We start from the raw sequence: 17,283 nt of genomic DNA on the forward strand, positions 1-17,283 counted from the left end.
GTTCTTCCAATCCATGAGCATGGAACGTTTTTCCATTTCTTTATGTCTTCCTCAGTTTCTTTCATGAGTATTTTATAGTTTTCTGAGTACAGATCCTTTGTCTCTTTGGTTAGATTTATTCCTAGGTATTTTATGGTTTTGGGTGCAATTGTAAATGGGATGGACTCCTTAATTTCTCTTTCTTCTGTCTTGTTGTTGGTGTACAGGAATGCCACTGACTTCTGTGCATTGATTTTATATCCTGCCACTTTACTGAATTCCTGTATGAGTTCTAGCAGTTTTGGGGTGGAGTCTTTGGGGTTTTCCACATAAAGTATCATATCATCTGCAAAGAGTGAGAGTTTGACTTCTTCTTTGCCGATTTGGATGCCTTTGATTTCTTTTTGTTGTCTGATTGCTGTGGCTAGGACTTCCAATACTATGATGAATAGCAGTGGTGATAGTGGACATCCCTGCCATATTCCTGACCTTAGGGGGAAAGCTCTCAGTTTTTCCCCATTGAGAATGATATTCGCTGTAGGTTTTTCATAGATGGCTTTTATGATATTGAGGTATATACCCTCTATGCATGTACTCTGAAGAGTGTTGATCAAGAAAGGATGCTGTACATTGTCAAATGCTTTTTCTGCATCTGTTGAGAGGATCATATGATTCTTGTTCTTTCTTTTGTTAATGTATTGTATCACATTGTTTGATTTGTGGATCTTGAACCAACCTTGCAGCCCAGGCATAAATCCCACTTATGTGGTGAATAATCCTTTTAATGTACTGTTGGATCCTATTGGCTAGTATTTTGGTGAGAATTTTTGCATCCATGTTCATCAGGGATATTGGTCTGTAATTCTCCTTTTTGATGGGGTCTTTGTCTGGTTTTGGGATCAAGGTAATGCTGGCCTCATAAAATGAGTTTGGAAGTTTTCCTTCCATTTCTATTTTTTGGAACAGTTTCAGAGGAATAGGTATTAATTCTTCTTGAAATGTTTGGTAGAATTCCCCTGGGAAGCCATCTGGCCATGGGCTTTTGTTTTTTGGGATATCTTTGATGACTGCTTCAACTTCCTTAGTGGTTATGGGTCTGTTCAGGTTTTCTATTTCTTCCTGGTTCAGTTTTGGTAGTTGATACATCTCTAGGAATGCCTCCATTTCTTCCAGGTTATCTAATTTGCTGGCATAGAGTTGCTCATCATATGTTCTTATAATTGTTTGTATTTCTTTGGTGTTGGTTGTGTTCTCTCCTCTTTCATTCATGATTTTGTTGATTTGGGTCCTTTCTCTTTTCTTTTTGATAAGTCTGTCCAGGGGTTTATCAATCTTGTTAATTCTTTCAAAGAACCAGCTCCTAGTCGTTGATCTGTTCTACTGTTCTTTTAGTTTCTATTTCATTGATTTCTGCTCTGATCTTTATTATTTCTCTTCTCCTGCTGGGTTTAGGCTTTATTTGCTGTTCTTTCTCCAGCTCCTTTAGGTGAAGGGTTAGGTTGTGTACTTGAGACCTTTCTTGTTTCTTGAGAAAGGCTTGTATTGCTATATATTTTCCTCTTAGGACTGCCTTTGCTGCATCCCAAAGATTTTGAATAGTTGTGTTTTCATTTTCATTGGTTTCCATGAATTTTTTTAATTCTTCTTTAATTTCCTGGTTGACCCATTCATTCTTCAGTAGGATGCTCTTTAGCCTCTATGTATTTGAGTTCTTTCTGACTTTCCTCTTGTGATTGAGTTCTAGTTTCAAAGCACTGTGGTCTGAAAATAGGCAGGGAATGATCCCAGTCTTTTGGTACCAGTTGAGACCTGATTTATGACCTAGGATGTGATCTATTCTGGAGAATGTTCCATGGGCACTAGAGAAGAATGTGTATTCCGTTGCTTTGGGATGGAATGTTCTGAATATGTCTGTGAAGTCCATCTGGTCCAGTGTGTCATTTAAAGTCTTTATTTCCTTGTTGATCTTTTGCTTAGAGGATCTGTCCATTTCAGTGAGGGGGGTGTTAAAAACTCCCACTATTATTGTATTGTTGTTGTTGTGTTTCTTTGCTTTTGTTATTAATTGCCTTATGTAATTGGCTGCTCCCATAGTAGGGGCATAGATATTTACAATTGTTAGATCTTCTTGTTGGATAGACCCTTTAAGTAGGATATAGTGTCCTTCCTCATCTCTTATTACAGTCTTTGGTTTAAAATCTAATTTGTCTGATATAAGGATTGCCACCCCAGCTTTCTTTTGGTGTCCATTAGCATGGTAAATGGTTTTCCACCCCCTCACTTTCAATCTGGGGGTGTCTTTGGGTCTAAAATGAGGTTCTTGCAGACAGCATATCAATGGATCTTGTTTTTTAATCCAATCTGATAGCCTGTGTCTTTGATTGGGGCATTTAGCCCGTTTACATTCAGGGTAGCTATTGAAAGGTAGGAATTTAGTGCCACTGTACTGCCTGTAAGGTGACTGTTACTGTATATTGTCTGTGTTTCTTTCTGGTCTATGTTGCTTTTAGGCTCTCTCATTGCTTAGAGGACCCCTTTCAAGATTTCTTGTAGGGCTGGTTTTGTGTTTGCAAATTCCTTTAGTTTTTGTTTGTCCTGGAAGCTTTTTCTCTCTCCATCTATTTTCCATGACAGCCTAGCTGGATATAGTATTCTTGGCTGCATATTTTTCTCATTTAGTGCTCTGAATAGATCCTGCCAGTCCTTTCTGGCCTGCCAGGTCTCTGTGGATAGGTCTGTTGCCAATCTAATCTTTCTACCCTTGTAGGTTACATATCTCTTCTCCCGAGCTGCTTTCAGGATTTTCTCTTTGTCTCTGAGACTCGTAAGTTTTACTATTAGATGTCGGGGTGTTGACCTATTTTTATTGATTTTGAGAGGGGTTCTCTGTGCTTCCTGGATTTTGATGCCTGTTTCCTTCCCCAAATTAGGGAAGTTCGCTGCTATAATTTGCTCCAGTATACCTTCTGCCCCTCTCTCTCTTTCTTCTTCTTCTGGGATCCCAATTATTCTAATGTTGTTTCGTCTTATGGTATCGCTTATCTCTCGAATTCTGCCCTCGTGATCCAGTAGTTGTTTATCTCTCTTTTTCTCAGCTTCTTTACTTTCCATCATTTGGTCTTCTATTTCACTGATTCTCTCTTCTGCCTCATTTACCCTAGCAGTTAGCGCCCCCATATTTGATTGCACCTCTTTAATAGCCTTTTTGATTTTGACTTGGTTAGATTTTAGTTCTTTTACTTCTCCAGAATGGGTTTCTCTAATAACTTCCATGCTTTTTTCAAGCCCAGCTAGTATCTTTAAAGTGATGATTCTGAACTCTAGATCTGACATCGTACTAATGTCCGTATTGAGTAGGTCCCTGACAGTCGGTACTACCTCTTGTTCTTTTTGTTGAGGTGATTTTTTCCATCTTGTCATTTTGTGTAGAGGAGAATAGATTAATGAGAGAACAAAATGCTGGCAGGTTAACAACGTCCCCAGAAAATATACTCTAAACAAATCAGAAAAGACCTGAAGCAATGGAAAAAGAAAGGGAAAGAGAGAAAAAAGAAAATGAAAAAAAAAGAAAAAGATAAAGATAAAGATAAAGATAAAAACAAACAAAAACAGAACAAAACAAAACAAAACAAAAAACAGAATGTGATCAAATATAATAAGGCTGGTATATAGATCAGTGCCACACACTAGATTTTGGGTGTATTTTGGTCTGTTAGAAGAAAGTGCCTCCCAAAATTTTAAATAAAGAAAAACTTATATATGTACAAAAATAAGGGTTGATATGATGAAGGGATGGAATATGACTGTAAAGATGGAAATTATAAAAATTTTATAAAAGGAATTGATAAGTTGTTTGAAAAAAGAAAGAAGAGCATTAAAAAAAAAAGGGAGAAAATGTGATCAGGCAGGAGAGTAGAACAAAACCATACACTAGAGATTTAGGGTATATTTTGATCTGTTAGAAGAAACTATCTCAAAATTTTAAAGAGAGAACAACTTATATATATATGCCAAAAATATGGGTAACTACTATGAAGGGATAGAATGTGACTCTAAATATGAAAAATAAAAATGTTTTTTCAAAAAGGGATTGATAAGATGTTGGTTGAAAAAGGGAAAAAGAAAAATTCAAAAAAAAAAAAACAGTTAAAAAAAATTAACTTTGAAGGACTACAGAATCATGGGGGAAAAGCCATGGATTCTATGTGCAGTATTCCCCTAGCGCTGGAGTTCTGCCATTCTCATTGATCGGTAAACTTGGTCTTGGCTGGCTGTTCTTTCTGATCTTCTGGGGGAGGGGCCTGTTCCTGTGGTTCCCAAATGTCTTTGCTGGAGGCGGAATTGCCCCGCCCTTGCCCAGTCCGGGCTAAGTGATCTGCTCGGGTTTGCTCTCGGGAGCTTTTGTTCCCTGCAAGCTTTCCGTACAGCTTTGGAGGCGGAGAGTGAAAATGGCGGCCTCCCAATCTCTGCCCCGGAGGAGCCGAGAACTCGGGGCCCCACTCCTCAGTGCGCCCCCAGAGAAAAGCCGTCAGTCACTCCCGTCTCCCTAGTCTCCGGCCGCACTCCGTGCTCACCCGTCCAATGACCGTGCGTTTCTATCTCGGGCACCTGACCGCGGGTGGAGTCTCCAAACCCAGCAGATCCCTGCGGTGTGCTCCCGCGTGGCTCCTCCCAGGGGAGGAAGGGGCGTCTCCCCGGATCTGCCGCTTGTTGGGTCCCTGCTGGAGGAGCAGTGGCCCGCCTGTGCCGCGGATCACGGTCTATGGCCACCCTGAGCTGAGAGCCCGCGCCTGGGCTCCGTCTCTGCAGCCGGCTTCCCTGCTCTGATACCTGGGAGCTCTGCTGCACTCAGGCACCCCCAGTCTTTCTGTGACCCCGAGGGTCCTGAGACCACACTGTCCCGTGAGGGTTCCACCCCCTGCTTAGCCACTGGAGCGACGTCCCTCAGCGGAGTAGACTCTAAAAGTTCCGATTTTGTGCTCCGCGGCTCTATCACTTGCCAGAAGCGGCCGACGGAGGCCCCTCCCCCGCTGTCCATCCTCCCGAATATCGCCTCGGATTCACTTCTCCGCACGTCCTGCCTTCCAGAAAGTGGTCGCTTTTCTGTTCAGAGAGTTGTTGCTATTCTTTTCTTCGATCTCCTGTTGAGTTTGTAGGTGTTCAGAATGGTTTGATCCCTATCCAGCTGAATTCCTGAGAGGAGACGAAATCCAGGTCTCCTACTCCTCCACCATCTTGCTCCCTCTGGGAGCATTGACATATTAATGATACTGAGTTGTGTGACCCATAAACACTGTATAGCTCTCGCTTTATTTAGGTCTTCTCTAATTTATCTTTGCCGTGTTTTGTAGTATTCAGTGTACAGGTATTTCTCGTCATTGGTTGGGTTTATCCCTGAGTATTTCATATTTTTAGGGCTTTTGTAAGTTGCATTTTTAAAATTTCAGTTTCTAGTTGTTCATACTGTTATATATAAATACAACTGATTTTTGTATATTAATGCTATGTCCTGTAGCCTTGCTAACCTCAATATTAGTTCCTGTAGCTTTTTTTATAGATTTCCTTGGATTTTTCTATATTAGTGGTCATATCTTCTGTGAATAAAGATAGTTTTACTTTTTTCTTTTTACTCTGGATGCCATTGATTTCTTTTTTTTCTGCTTATTTTTATTTCACTGTCTAGTACTGCCAGTATTGTTGAATAGAAGTGGTGAGGGAGCCATCCTTGTCTCGATCTTAGGGGAAAAGCTTCCAGTCTTTCGTAATTAAACATAGTGATAGCTGTAGGTTTTCATAGATACTTTTATCAGGTTGAGGAAATTGCCTTTTTTTCCTACTTAGAGTTTTGAACAGAAATGGATGTGGATTTTTTCAAATTCTTTTTGCACATCTATCAAGATGATCATATGAGTTTTCTTTTTTGGTTTGTTGATATGATGAATTATGTTCGTGAGTTTTCAAATGGCAAGTCAATCATGCATTCCTGAGATAAAGCTCAATTGGTCATTAGGCAATTAATTTTTATATATATTTTCATTCAATTTGCTAAATAGCTTTCCCTAGCATTTTTGCATATGTGTTGATGAAGAACATTAGTCCATAGGGTGTTGTTTTTAATAATGTCATTATCTGATTTGATTTGAGTACCAGGGTAATGCTTTTCTCATAGAATGAGTCGGGAAATATTCACTCCTCTTCAGTTGTGTAGAATTGGTATTTTTTTCTTCCTTAACTCTTTGGTAGAATTCACTGGAGGGGCCATCTGTGCCTGTGGGGACTTTTTGTTTGTTTTTTTCTTAATATTTTTTTATTTGGGTATAGTTGACATACAATGTTACATTAGTGTCAGGTGTACAACGTAGTGATTCAGCTTCTCTATATGTGGTAGGTTTGTATTTCTCAAGAAATTTGTCTCTTTCATCTAAATTGTTAAGTGTATTGGAACTAAGTGGCTTATAAATCTTCCTTATTGTTCTTTTTTATTATCTGTGGTGATGCCCCCTCTCTCATTCCTGATGCTGGTAATTTGTGCCCTCTCTTTCTCCCCCCCGGCCCCCTTGATCAGTCTGGCTGGAGGTTTATCAATTTTATTAATCCTCTCAAAGCACTTCCTTTTGGTTTTATAGATATTATCTCTCTCTCATTTTCTATTTTATTCATTTCCACTCTGATCTGCATAATTTCCCCCATTTCTACTTAGAATTTTATTTGCTGTGTATATTTTTTTTCCCTAATTTGCAAGGTAGAAGGTGAAGTTACTGATTTGAGACCTTCCTTCTTTTCCTATATAGGGATTTAGTGCTGTAAATTTTCTCTAAATACTGCTTGAGCAACATCTCACAGATTTTGGTGTGTTGTCTTTATTCTTATTCAACTCAAGATATTTTCTAATTTCCACTTTGATTTCTTCTTTCTTTTGATTTTTCTCTTTTTTTGGTGTCTTTCATCGGGTTATTTTTGTCCAATATTTGTGGATTTTTCCAGAGATAATTCTCTTATTGATTTAAAACTTAATTCCACTGTAGTCAGAAAGATACTTTGTGTGACTTGAATGTTTTTAAATTTATTGAGACCTGTTCGTTGCCCCGGAATAGTGTCTATATTAGTTCCATGTTCTGCATGCACTTGAAAAGAATGTGTATTCTGCTACTGTATGGAGTGTTTTGTAAGTGTAAATGAGATCAAACTGGGTCTTGACGTTTTCTGTATCTTCTATAACCTTGTTGATTTTCTATTTCTTCTTTCAGTTATTGAAAGAGGGCTAGTGAAATCTCCCCTACAGAATTGTGCATTTTGAAATTTCTTTTTGCTGTTTTCTTGGTTCTTACTTCATGTATCTTCATGCTCTGTGATTGAATGCATAAATGTTTAGAATTAATGCCTTTTCGTATTAGGAAATGAACTTCTTTATCCCTAATAATGTTCTTTGATTTGAAATCTTCTTTTCTTGACATTAGTATAACTGTTCAAGCTGTCTTTTGGTTAGGCTGGCATAGTATATCTTTCTCCATCCTTTTACTTTTAACCTATTTGTGTCTCTGTATTTGAAATCAGTTTCTTGTAGGCAGTGTCTATTGAATCTTGCTTTCTTAGTCCAATCTAATAACCTCTGCTTTTCATTATATTATTTAGACCAGTTTCATTCAAGGTAGTTATTCATATAGTGAAGTTTAAATCTAGCACTTTGATACTTGTTTTCTATTGTGCCATCCGTTTTAACCCTTCTTTTTGCTGCCTTCTTTTAGATTGATTATTTTTATTACTCTCTTTTATTTTGTTTGTTTTAGTAGTTGCTTTAGGGCTTAAAGTATATGTTTTAATTTGTTACAGTCTACCTTCGAATAGTAGTACGCCATTTCAGGTATAGTATAAGAACTTCACAATAGTATATTTACATTTCCCCCTTCTGATTTTTGTACTATTTTTGTTACAGATTTTACTTTTTAATGTAAAGCAACTTCATGTTACTTTGCCATTATCTTTGTTTAAGCAGTTACTTATCTTTTAAGGAGGTTTAAATAATAACTAAAGTCATATATTCTTACCTACATAGTTACTATTTCTCATTCCTTTGGTGATCGTCATTCCCTTGTATAGATCCATATTTCCATCTAGTATTACTTATTGTGCCTGAAAAATGTCGTTTCACATTAGTTGTAGTGTGGATCTGATGGCAGTGAATTCTTTCTGCTTTTGTATGTATGAACAAATAGTCATCTCATTTTTGTTTTTCAAAAATATTTTCAAGGGGCACAGAATTCTAAGTTTTTTTCTCTCAGTACTTCAAAGATATTGCCTCACCATCTTTTTGCTTGGATTATTTCTGATGATAAATCTGCTATTATTCTTAGGTTGTTCCTCTGTGAAATAACACATCTTTTTCTTCTGGCCAGTTTTAAGAATTTCTCTTCAACTTCGGTTTTGAGAAATGTAGTCATGATGGGTCCAGGTGCACTCCCTGCGTCTCCCATCCTCTTTGACCGGTGGTTCCCCCAAAACTTGTGCTTTTCATCGTGAATGGCAGGAATACAAAACAGCTAGTCAACCATGCAAGCCTATTTCAAGCCTTTGCTTGCATGATACTCACTAACATCCATTGGCCAAAGCATGACAGGTGGTCATCCCCAAGTCAAGGTGACCAACTCCATCTATCAGGAGGCCATGGCAAGGTTAGGCATAAGGATTATGATCAAAGGATATACCTGTACTGGAAGAAGTTCAGTACTTCAGCTGTAAGCTTGGATGTTCCTAGCAGAAGACACTTCATGAAATATAGTAAAAAGATTATTATAATTGGTAAGATTTTTCCCATTGAATATTTTCCTCTCTGTGGTTTACACATCTAGTCTCCTTTCTTGGGAGCACATTCTAGGTCACCTCTTCTAGACTTTTAATGGTGAAACAGTACTTAAGCTCTAGCTTCCAAAAGCTTAAGAATGTTGAGACCATATCAGAGTTTCTCTAATGGGTAGAAGGAGTGAGAGATTAGTTTTCTTTTATAACTTTAAGAGAAATTACATGTCACTGTGTGTTTCAACATGTAATGATGGAATTGTTGTTTTACAAAGGAATATTACATCAACAGGCAACTCCTTTTTTGTTCTTTTTGTAGTTCTATCAAACTACTCTTTGATATGAGTGCCTTAAAGGGTAACTCTCAAGAATTCAGGGTGCAAAACCAAGTAGAAATTGAGTCTGAAGAAGCCAACAGCACATTTTGAAGGCAGCCAAATATACAGATATTTGAGGACAGTGGTTTTACACTTCATTACCAATAGTAATTAATAATGGTTTAGTTTCCATTTCCATTTAGAATATCTTCTATATAGTATATACAGTGGATTCATTATCTTTACTACTGACAGTAATCTTACTAGGTAGTATCGCTTCCATTTTATGCATGAAGAAATGGAGGCTCAAAGAAGCTGAACTAATTGCCCAGAGAGAGACAGCTAGCAAGTGGCAAAACTGAGTGCAAACCCAGATCCATCGCAAAGTCTAAGCATAGCTCTGTATAGTCTAATACCTCTTTTCATCCTTGATGTCTAAATTCCCATCCAAGCTTCCTTAAGGGGATCCATTATGCTCATGGAGGATTAATGGACGTATTTGGATGGGTTCACATTTTATGAAGCATTTACAGACTCTCAAGAATTCTTCTGCAGATCCTCAGGGTACCCGTTTGAGAGATGGGGGACCGGATCTTAGCAGCAGCCTAGAAAAGCACCAGAGTCAAAGGCATCCAGCTGTTGCAGTCCTGCCTCGGCTGCATTACAGCTGAGGGACCCAGGACATCAGCTAAGCTCATTCTGCCCATTCTCCTCATCCCCAGATGGAGAAATGTTGCCACTACTCCTTGAGTTTTGTAACAATTAGACGGTGCAGGTGAAATGAATGAAGTTTGAAGAATCTAGTAAGGTAATTCTTTGAAGGCAATAACAGTGTGGTGGGGTTGTCATCATTAGACGGCAGCAAAGTGCCCTAACCTGAGTTAATATTTATATGTATTAAGTTCTCAGGACAGTGCCTAGCACATTCGAAGTGAATATAGGTGTTTGCAGAATTTTAAAAATATAACTTGTGTCAATATAAATGTTGAAAAACAGACTGAGGCAGATTTTGCATATGGGCCAAAGGAATCGGTTGATAGTTTTGTGATTGTTAAAGAAAGAAGGATCTCAGAAGAGCATTATCCTTGGGAAATTTGAAAAGTGTATAAGTGTATATATTTGTATGCTGCAAAATAGATAGCTCAAGGGGCGCCTGGGTGCCTCAGTCGTTAAGCGTCTACCTTCGGCTCAGGTCATGATCCCAGGGTCCTGGGATTGAGCCCCGCATCGGGCTCCCTGCTCCGCGGGAAGTCTGCTTCTCCCTCTCCCACTCCCCCACTTGTATTCCCTCTCTCACTGTGTCCCTCTCTGTCAAATAAATAAATCTTTGAAAAGAATAGCTCAAAACCAATAACATGATATTGAAGCAGATTTCCTACTACAGTGAATGTGGATATACTAAATAAAGTATTATCTTTTATGTCCCAAAGCTTTACATATGGTTTTAAATTTTATCTCTATGATCAATATTAATCAAAAGTACTCTTGTTCTTTAAAATCTTTCTCTACAGGGAGCCTGAGTGGCTCAGTTGGTTAAGTGTCTGACTCTTGATTTCAGCTCAGATCATGATCTTAGGGTCGTGAGATCGAGCACTGTGTTGGGCTCCTCACTCAGCGCACAGTCTGCTTGGGATTCTCTCTCTCCCTCTGCCCCTCCCCACACTCGCACATGTGCATGCTCGCTCTCATAAATAATTAATAAATAAATAAATAAATAAATAAATAAATAAATAAATCTTTCTCTGAACATCCCTGTTCTTATATATGCTTTATCCATGGTTGTGACTTTTCAGTTTCTAGGCAACAGATGGTCAAAATTGAAGCTTATTTCAAGCATCAAACACATGTAACGTGATTCTCTGTTGATCCAGTTCTATTCACCATGATAGCTTATGGAGACTTTATTTCAGCTCTGACCCTTGCTATGTAACTTGAGCCAGGGTTAGGCGAACTTCAAGCCCATGTTACTTTTTTGTATCACAATAAATGAACAAATATTAATGTTCAGTGTTATAAATGTTTTCCTATTATCATAGCAGGACTCTTCTCCTAGGTCTTATTTGTCTTACCTGTTTCTAATCCAGGAGTGTTATTTTTTAGTAAACGTTGGGGGACAGCGTTCTCTCTCTGCTTCTTTGCCTTTCACCCTCCCTCCCTCATACGCACAGTTGAGACCACCAGCATTATGGATGAAGAATGGATCATACGAAAACTAGATCAAGGGATAGGGTCCCTCTGGGAGATGAGGCAGGTGGATGAAGTCAAAATAGACAGTGTCCCTTCCTTTTTACGTGCCAGCTTTGCAGGGAACATCACAACAGTGGGCTTCAATAATGGGTCCAAGCCTTGGCCCATTTTATCCATCTAGTCATCTGTAATGCTTGACCTGAGATTTCTGAACTAGCAGAAGGGAATCCTTGGATCTTGGTGGCATCAGGACATACCTCTCAGACATTTTCTTCATTGGCTGGATTCAGAGCTGGACAAAGGAGAGGAACTAAAAGCCTGGGTCACATTCCTGGGTGTCTTAGATGATAGTTGGCCAGAATTGGTTATTTCCCCCTTCGCCACATTTAGCTGGTGACTCTGGGAGCTTATGGGTGAGCCACCTAACTGGTAAACTATCTGAGCCTGCTTTGGGGATATTCAGTGGCATTGAGGATCATACATGGATTATATCATAAAGTCTCATACTTTGTTTTATTTTAACAGAACGAAGCCCCTGAGGTGAAGAAAGAGGAGACATTGTTGGATCTGGACTTCGACCCTTTCAAGCCTGAGGTGGCACCTGCAGGTTCTGCCGGAGTGACCCACTCCCCCATGTCGCAGGTAGCCAGGGGCAGTTCTGATGTTTGGGGATGACATTTCATAAACTTGAATAAGCTCTATGATGCAGCAAATGCCTGTCAGGGACCCCCGTCCATTTCAAGTGACTATTCACTTTTCTTTGGGGTTGACAAACATTCCCCAATGGGAAGGAAGAGTAGAAAGAGGACTATCCATAGCTCTCATTCCAAAGCTCCCCCCCACCATTAGCTCTCTCTATCCATAGAGCTGGGATAGCCATGCATTCCGGCTTGCCCAGGAATCCTCCATTTCAGAGTAATTGTCATTATTAGTATTAGTTTGCACTCAGAGTGTTCAGCTTCGGACAATACATTTTCTGGCTTCTCTAAATGAAGCTCTTTTTTTGGCCCTGGGCTTAATCTTCTTACTGTGTTCTCTACTTTCCTTCCCCATGTTTTGCATATTAAAGCACGTTAGAAATGACCTTGAAATTATGCCCCAACAGAAATGTTTTCCAGTCTTGGTAGTTTTGAACTCGAAGTCCTTGTTCTCCTCCACATTGCAGAAGCTTCCCTTATGTGATCTTGACTATGGCCAGAGTTGGCCTTGCTTATCCAGCTTGTCCTTGCTCATCACTTCCTCACCCTTAGCATTTCCTCACTCCCAATAGTGATCGCACAGCGTTCTCCTGCAGAGGGGTCCTGGAGGTGGGCACAGTATTGACTTCCGGATGATTCCTCTGTAGTAGACTTCCTTTGCAATTGTCTGTGCTCACAAAAGGAAGTTAACTCAAAATTTGGCAAAACAGAAATTGTTTATATCCGTATTTTTAATGTGCTTGGGAGCTCACATTTGAATTTGGGCAAATCCAAAGATGTTAGAATATACTTCAAATTAATTAATGAAGGTGTATTATAAAACTGAAGTTGAGAATTGAGACCTCACTCAATTTTCTGGTCTTGAAGTCTTGTGATACCTTACAATAAACCACTATCAGCTCAATATAAACCTCGATAAATAAAGCTTTTAATCCATGCTTTCTTCCAGAATATGATTGGGTTTCTAAAGGCCTCCCTGTTGTAATTTGGGAACAATAAAAATCTGAGATGTCAATAAAGCAGGTAATTAATAAGCAGATCAGATACTAGCCTTAAAGATACTTGCAAAAAAATGGGTCTCTTAGATAAATGTTTGGGAAAGTTCTATTAACTCTTTTAAAAGGAGAGTCACGATATGCATCGGAATATTTTTTTAAATTTTTTATTGTTATGTTAATCACCATACATTACATCCTTAGAACCCTCAGTTTGTTTTTCAGAGTCCATCGGCTCTCATGGTTCGTCTACCCCTCCAATTTCCCCCCCTTCATCCTTCCCCTCCTGCTATCTTCTTCTTCTTCTTTTTTTTTTTTTCTTAACATATATTGCATTATTTGTTTCAGAGGTACAGATCTGTGATTCAACAGTCTTGCACAATTCACAGCGCTCACCATAGCACATACCCTCCCCAATGTCTCTCACCCAGGCACCCCATCCCTCCCACCCCCCACCACTCCAGCAACCCTCAGTTTGTTTCCTGCGATTAAGAATTCCTCATATCAGTGAAATCATATGATACATGTCTTTCTCTGATTGTATGCATCGGAATAGTAAAGGCTCCAAGAAGTTCTGCAACTAAAAGAAAAAACTGTGTAGACTTGTTTAACTTAGAGTTTCCCAAATTTGACCACAGAAATCTGTTTTAATGAAAGTTTTTTAATAGTCATTAGAATATTCTCTAAGACATACTTCGGGGAATGCTAACATAGTAATTGTCAGCAAGTTTTGAGGGTTCTGCCTTGGTGGCCCAGGAAAGCAGAACATGAATGCAAATCTCATTCAGAACACTTCCCCATCAGAGCTTCCTCATTGTGCAGAATTCATGGGCCTTCCTCAGCCTTGCTCTCCAGCATTCACTGCTCTAGTGACAGAAGGCAGGTCTCTGCAGTGGGTGCTGTCGTGGTCAGTGGGTGAGCTGCCACAGCATTTCTGCCCGCGAGTCTGAATCGAGAGAGAAACCTCTTTTATATCAATTCATGATTAAATAAATCCACAGATCATGGAATTTGTGTAGATTTAGAACAAAGATTCTTTCAGAATTAAAAAAAAATGACCTCAGTTAAGCTTCAAAAGTCTTTGGAAGAAAATGCATCACTGCAATCAGGAAAAGCCACATGTGCCCCGTGTTCTCCCTCAGGCGTGGTAATCGACCGCCCCCCCTCCAGTAGCTCTAATTGAGTCACTTCACGGCAGAGTCATCCTGTGAGCTGGCTCTAATCACATCTCCTTTTCACCAAGGGCAGTCTTAGGCTGTGATAGCAAAAACAACAGAGCCATCGGATTCTCCTGGCCTTCCCCCTTTCGCTCAGAATGATCTCCCTTACCCATTACCTGACCCCATGTTTTAAATGGATGTTCTCGCTGCTAGCGGAACGCCTCACCTGTGATCTCCGCAGTATCCACACGAGTTAACACATCATTTCGTGATCCTGAGGACTGATAAACATGCCGTTTCACATTGCTGCCTTCCTTTGGAGAAGATAGCAGTGCTGTCTGCATTATGCAGGGATATGGAGTAGCTTTTAGGGGCTGTGATTCTTTTTTTTTTTTTTTTTTTTAAGATTTTATTTATTTATTAGAGAGAGAGATAGCGAGAGCAGGAACACAAGCAGGGGGAGTGGGAGAGGGAGAGGGAGAAGCAGGCTTCCCGCCAAACAGGGAGCCCGATGTGGGACTCGATCCCAGGACCCTGGGATCATGACCTGAGCCGAAGGCAGACGCTTAACGACTGAGCCACCCAGGCGCCCTAGGGCTGTGATTCTTAAGGGCCTGGGAAGCAGGAAAATCCAAACCATCTGAATAATCAGAACGTGCACATTAGTTGCAGAAGGAGTCCACATAAAAATAACTGTGGTTTCCCATGCAGCTGTTCTGCTCTCCTTTCTTAGTCATTCGACAGGTGGGTGTTAACCCAGAGACCAGTCAGGCTGCACAGAGATGCTGGGTGGCTGGGGCTGGACAGTTAGAGCAGGCCCAGACCAGGGTGGGTAGGCTCACTCAGAACCACAGGGCCCAAGTTCTGTAGTATAGAATCCTAATGAGACGTCTGTGACCCCATCTGGAAACTCCCGTATTCTTAGATGGGAGTGCCAGGCTTTCTAATTTGCCGCTCGTTTAGTGATTCAAAACAAGTTCATAAACAGATCTGTTCTAGTCACAAAGACAAAGGCAGAAAAGGATGTGGCCTTGGCAGCAATTCTCAGTCACAAAGGAAATGAGAAAGAGAAGTCTCCTTCACTTTCCCAAACACACAGCGGAAGTCACTTGAACCATCTGGATTCATTCACTGGGATCAATGGGCTTGATAATTAAAATGCCAGTAGTAAGTCTAATTCATCCATATGTCTTAGGGGGCACCCTGCTAATTTGCATGATTATCTGTTAGTTGAGCTGTGTTATCATCAAATTCAACATATTGAAGAACTCTTTTTCTGGGGTTCATTTACCATCAAACTGGTCATAATGCAACCTCTTGAATATGGTGGAGGAGGGGAAGAAGTAGCATTAGCAATGATTCGGACTGCGTGTCCTCAAAGATGTGAGAAACTCTAATAGCTGGACACGTTGTACTTCGTTTTAAGTGTGTGTGTGTGTGTCTCTCTGTGTGTGTATACTTGCATGCACTAAAGTAAACCCATTCATCATGTTTTCAGATACAGCTTTCTACTTTGTATAGTGAAAAGCAGATTGACTGGTCCTCTACTGTCCAGTATGGTAGCCACAAGCCACATTTGGCTATTCAAATTCAAATTAAATAAAATTATGTAAAACTTAAGATTTGGTTCTTTTACGCTAGCACATTTCAAGTGCTCAGTAGCTACATGTGACTAGTGGCTGCCATATTGGACGGCACAGATATGGAGCTTTGTCATCACCAAAGAAATTTCTCTTGAACAGTGCTGTATTTCAAAATGTTTTACTTCAAGAACTTTTGTCACCTCAGTCTTTTTTACATGCTTGGGACTTGTATACTAACCATATTTTTATTTGTTTGCTTTCAGACGTTGCCCTGGGACCTATGGACGGTAAGAGTGCTAAAACCTTGTATTTTGATGTATCTGGATCCCTAGAAATTTGAAAACCCTGTTATATTTAAATTCACCTGCGGTGGGAAGAAGACCTAGACATTTTTAATGAGAGTGTAGTCCCCTAGAACAATCATCAGCTCCCTGATGGTTCCAAGCATTACCAGCACCTGGAAACAATGGTGAGGAAAATAGTGTCAGTGTGCCAGACGCCTGGATAAGCAAGAATTTGGTGTTATGCCCCTTTATGCTTCTTCCTGTGGTTATTGGTGGCTACCGAAAATGTTGTAGTGAAGGGCGGGCACATTTTTTGTTGCTTTTAAACAGAACAGAAGAAAATATGGATGAGAAAATGTAAGGGGCAGGCTACTCTGCACAGGGAACCTCTTTCTTACTATTATTTCCAATGATAATGAAGCTTCATCAATAAGAATTTGAGCTTTAGAACCAGACAGCTCTGGATTTGAGTCCAGACTCTACCTCTTATAACAATATGACTTTGAGCAATTTATGAACTTCTTTTAGTCTCCGCATTTCTCATCCATAAAATAAGGGTAATGATGCCTACCAAAGAGGGTTGTGTGAGGATGAAGTAGATAATATTTGTAGAGTGCTTAGCCCCATGTCTGATACATATCAATAAAAGGTAGCTGTTACTACTAATGGTGTGTATTCAGCTAATCTGATGTGCAAGGATGAGCACTTCCAGAAGTTAGAGTTGGGAAAAAGACACGAACAGAGCTTTATGGTGCAGCATGTGTGCTGTGGGATTCGGAGGGTGGCCACACCCATATGGAGCTTCACACCCTTCAGGGGCAGGGCGTTTGTCTGCCCTGTCTTGGAAAAGCTCTGGTCACATGGTCTTCAGAACTCAGCTATTGAATTTCGTGCTGTCTTTTTAGTGAGACAGCAACAGGAAAGTTTGCTAGATCGAGCTATTCATGGGCCTGGTCTTCTGAAGTGACACTGCTACTCTTTTATCTTAAAACAGAAAGATGACTGCCCCCTTCCCTTCCACGGGAGTGGGTTTATACTGCACTAATACTTAGGATGCTTGAAGCATCATGGAAGGCTCTCGAGAGAAGAGCTAAAAGATGTTAATTGAAAGCTGGCTTTGCTTGTATAATCACAAAAAGGGATACATGGACTGACGTTCAGCACATTTGAATTCTAGCCACAACTCTGTGTTAATGGTCTTGACGACCAAGAACACAGTGCTAATGTTTTATTATTCCAGTATTTCATATCTTTAGTTGGAGTCCTAATACATTTTTCCTTCTGTAG

At 40.0% G+C, this 17,283-nt stretch overlaps 1 protein-coding gene across 2 annotated transcripts in view; it reads left to right on the forward strand.

Moving 5' to 3' along the window:
• Nucleotides 1–17,283, forward strand: part of AMPH (amphiphysin) — a 278,616-nt gene that overhangs the window by 209,561 nt on the left and 51,772 nt on the right. For both annotated transcript variants that reach the window (XM_035026533.1, XM_035026534.1), the window contains exons 12-13: nucleotides 11,802–11,918; nucleotides 15,976–15,999. In XM_035026533.1, the coding sequence (XP_034882424.1) occupies nucleotides 11,802–11,918; nucleotides 15,976–15,999 (141 nt within the window). The remainder of the gene's footprint in view (nucleotides 1–11,801; nucleotides 11,919–15,975; nucleotides 16,000–17,283) is intronic.

This window comes from Mirounga leonina, unplaced genomic scaffold (assembly GCF_011800145.1).
Source record: "Mirounga leonina isolate KUSES-001 unplaced genomic scaffold, KU_Mleo_1.0 Mir_199, whole genome shotgun sequence".
NCBI classification, from domain to species: Eukaryota; Metazoa; Chordata; class Mammalia; order Carnivora; family Phocidae; genus Mirounga; species Mirounga leonina.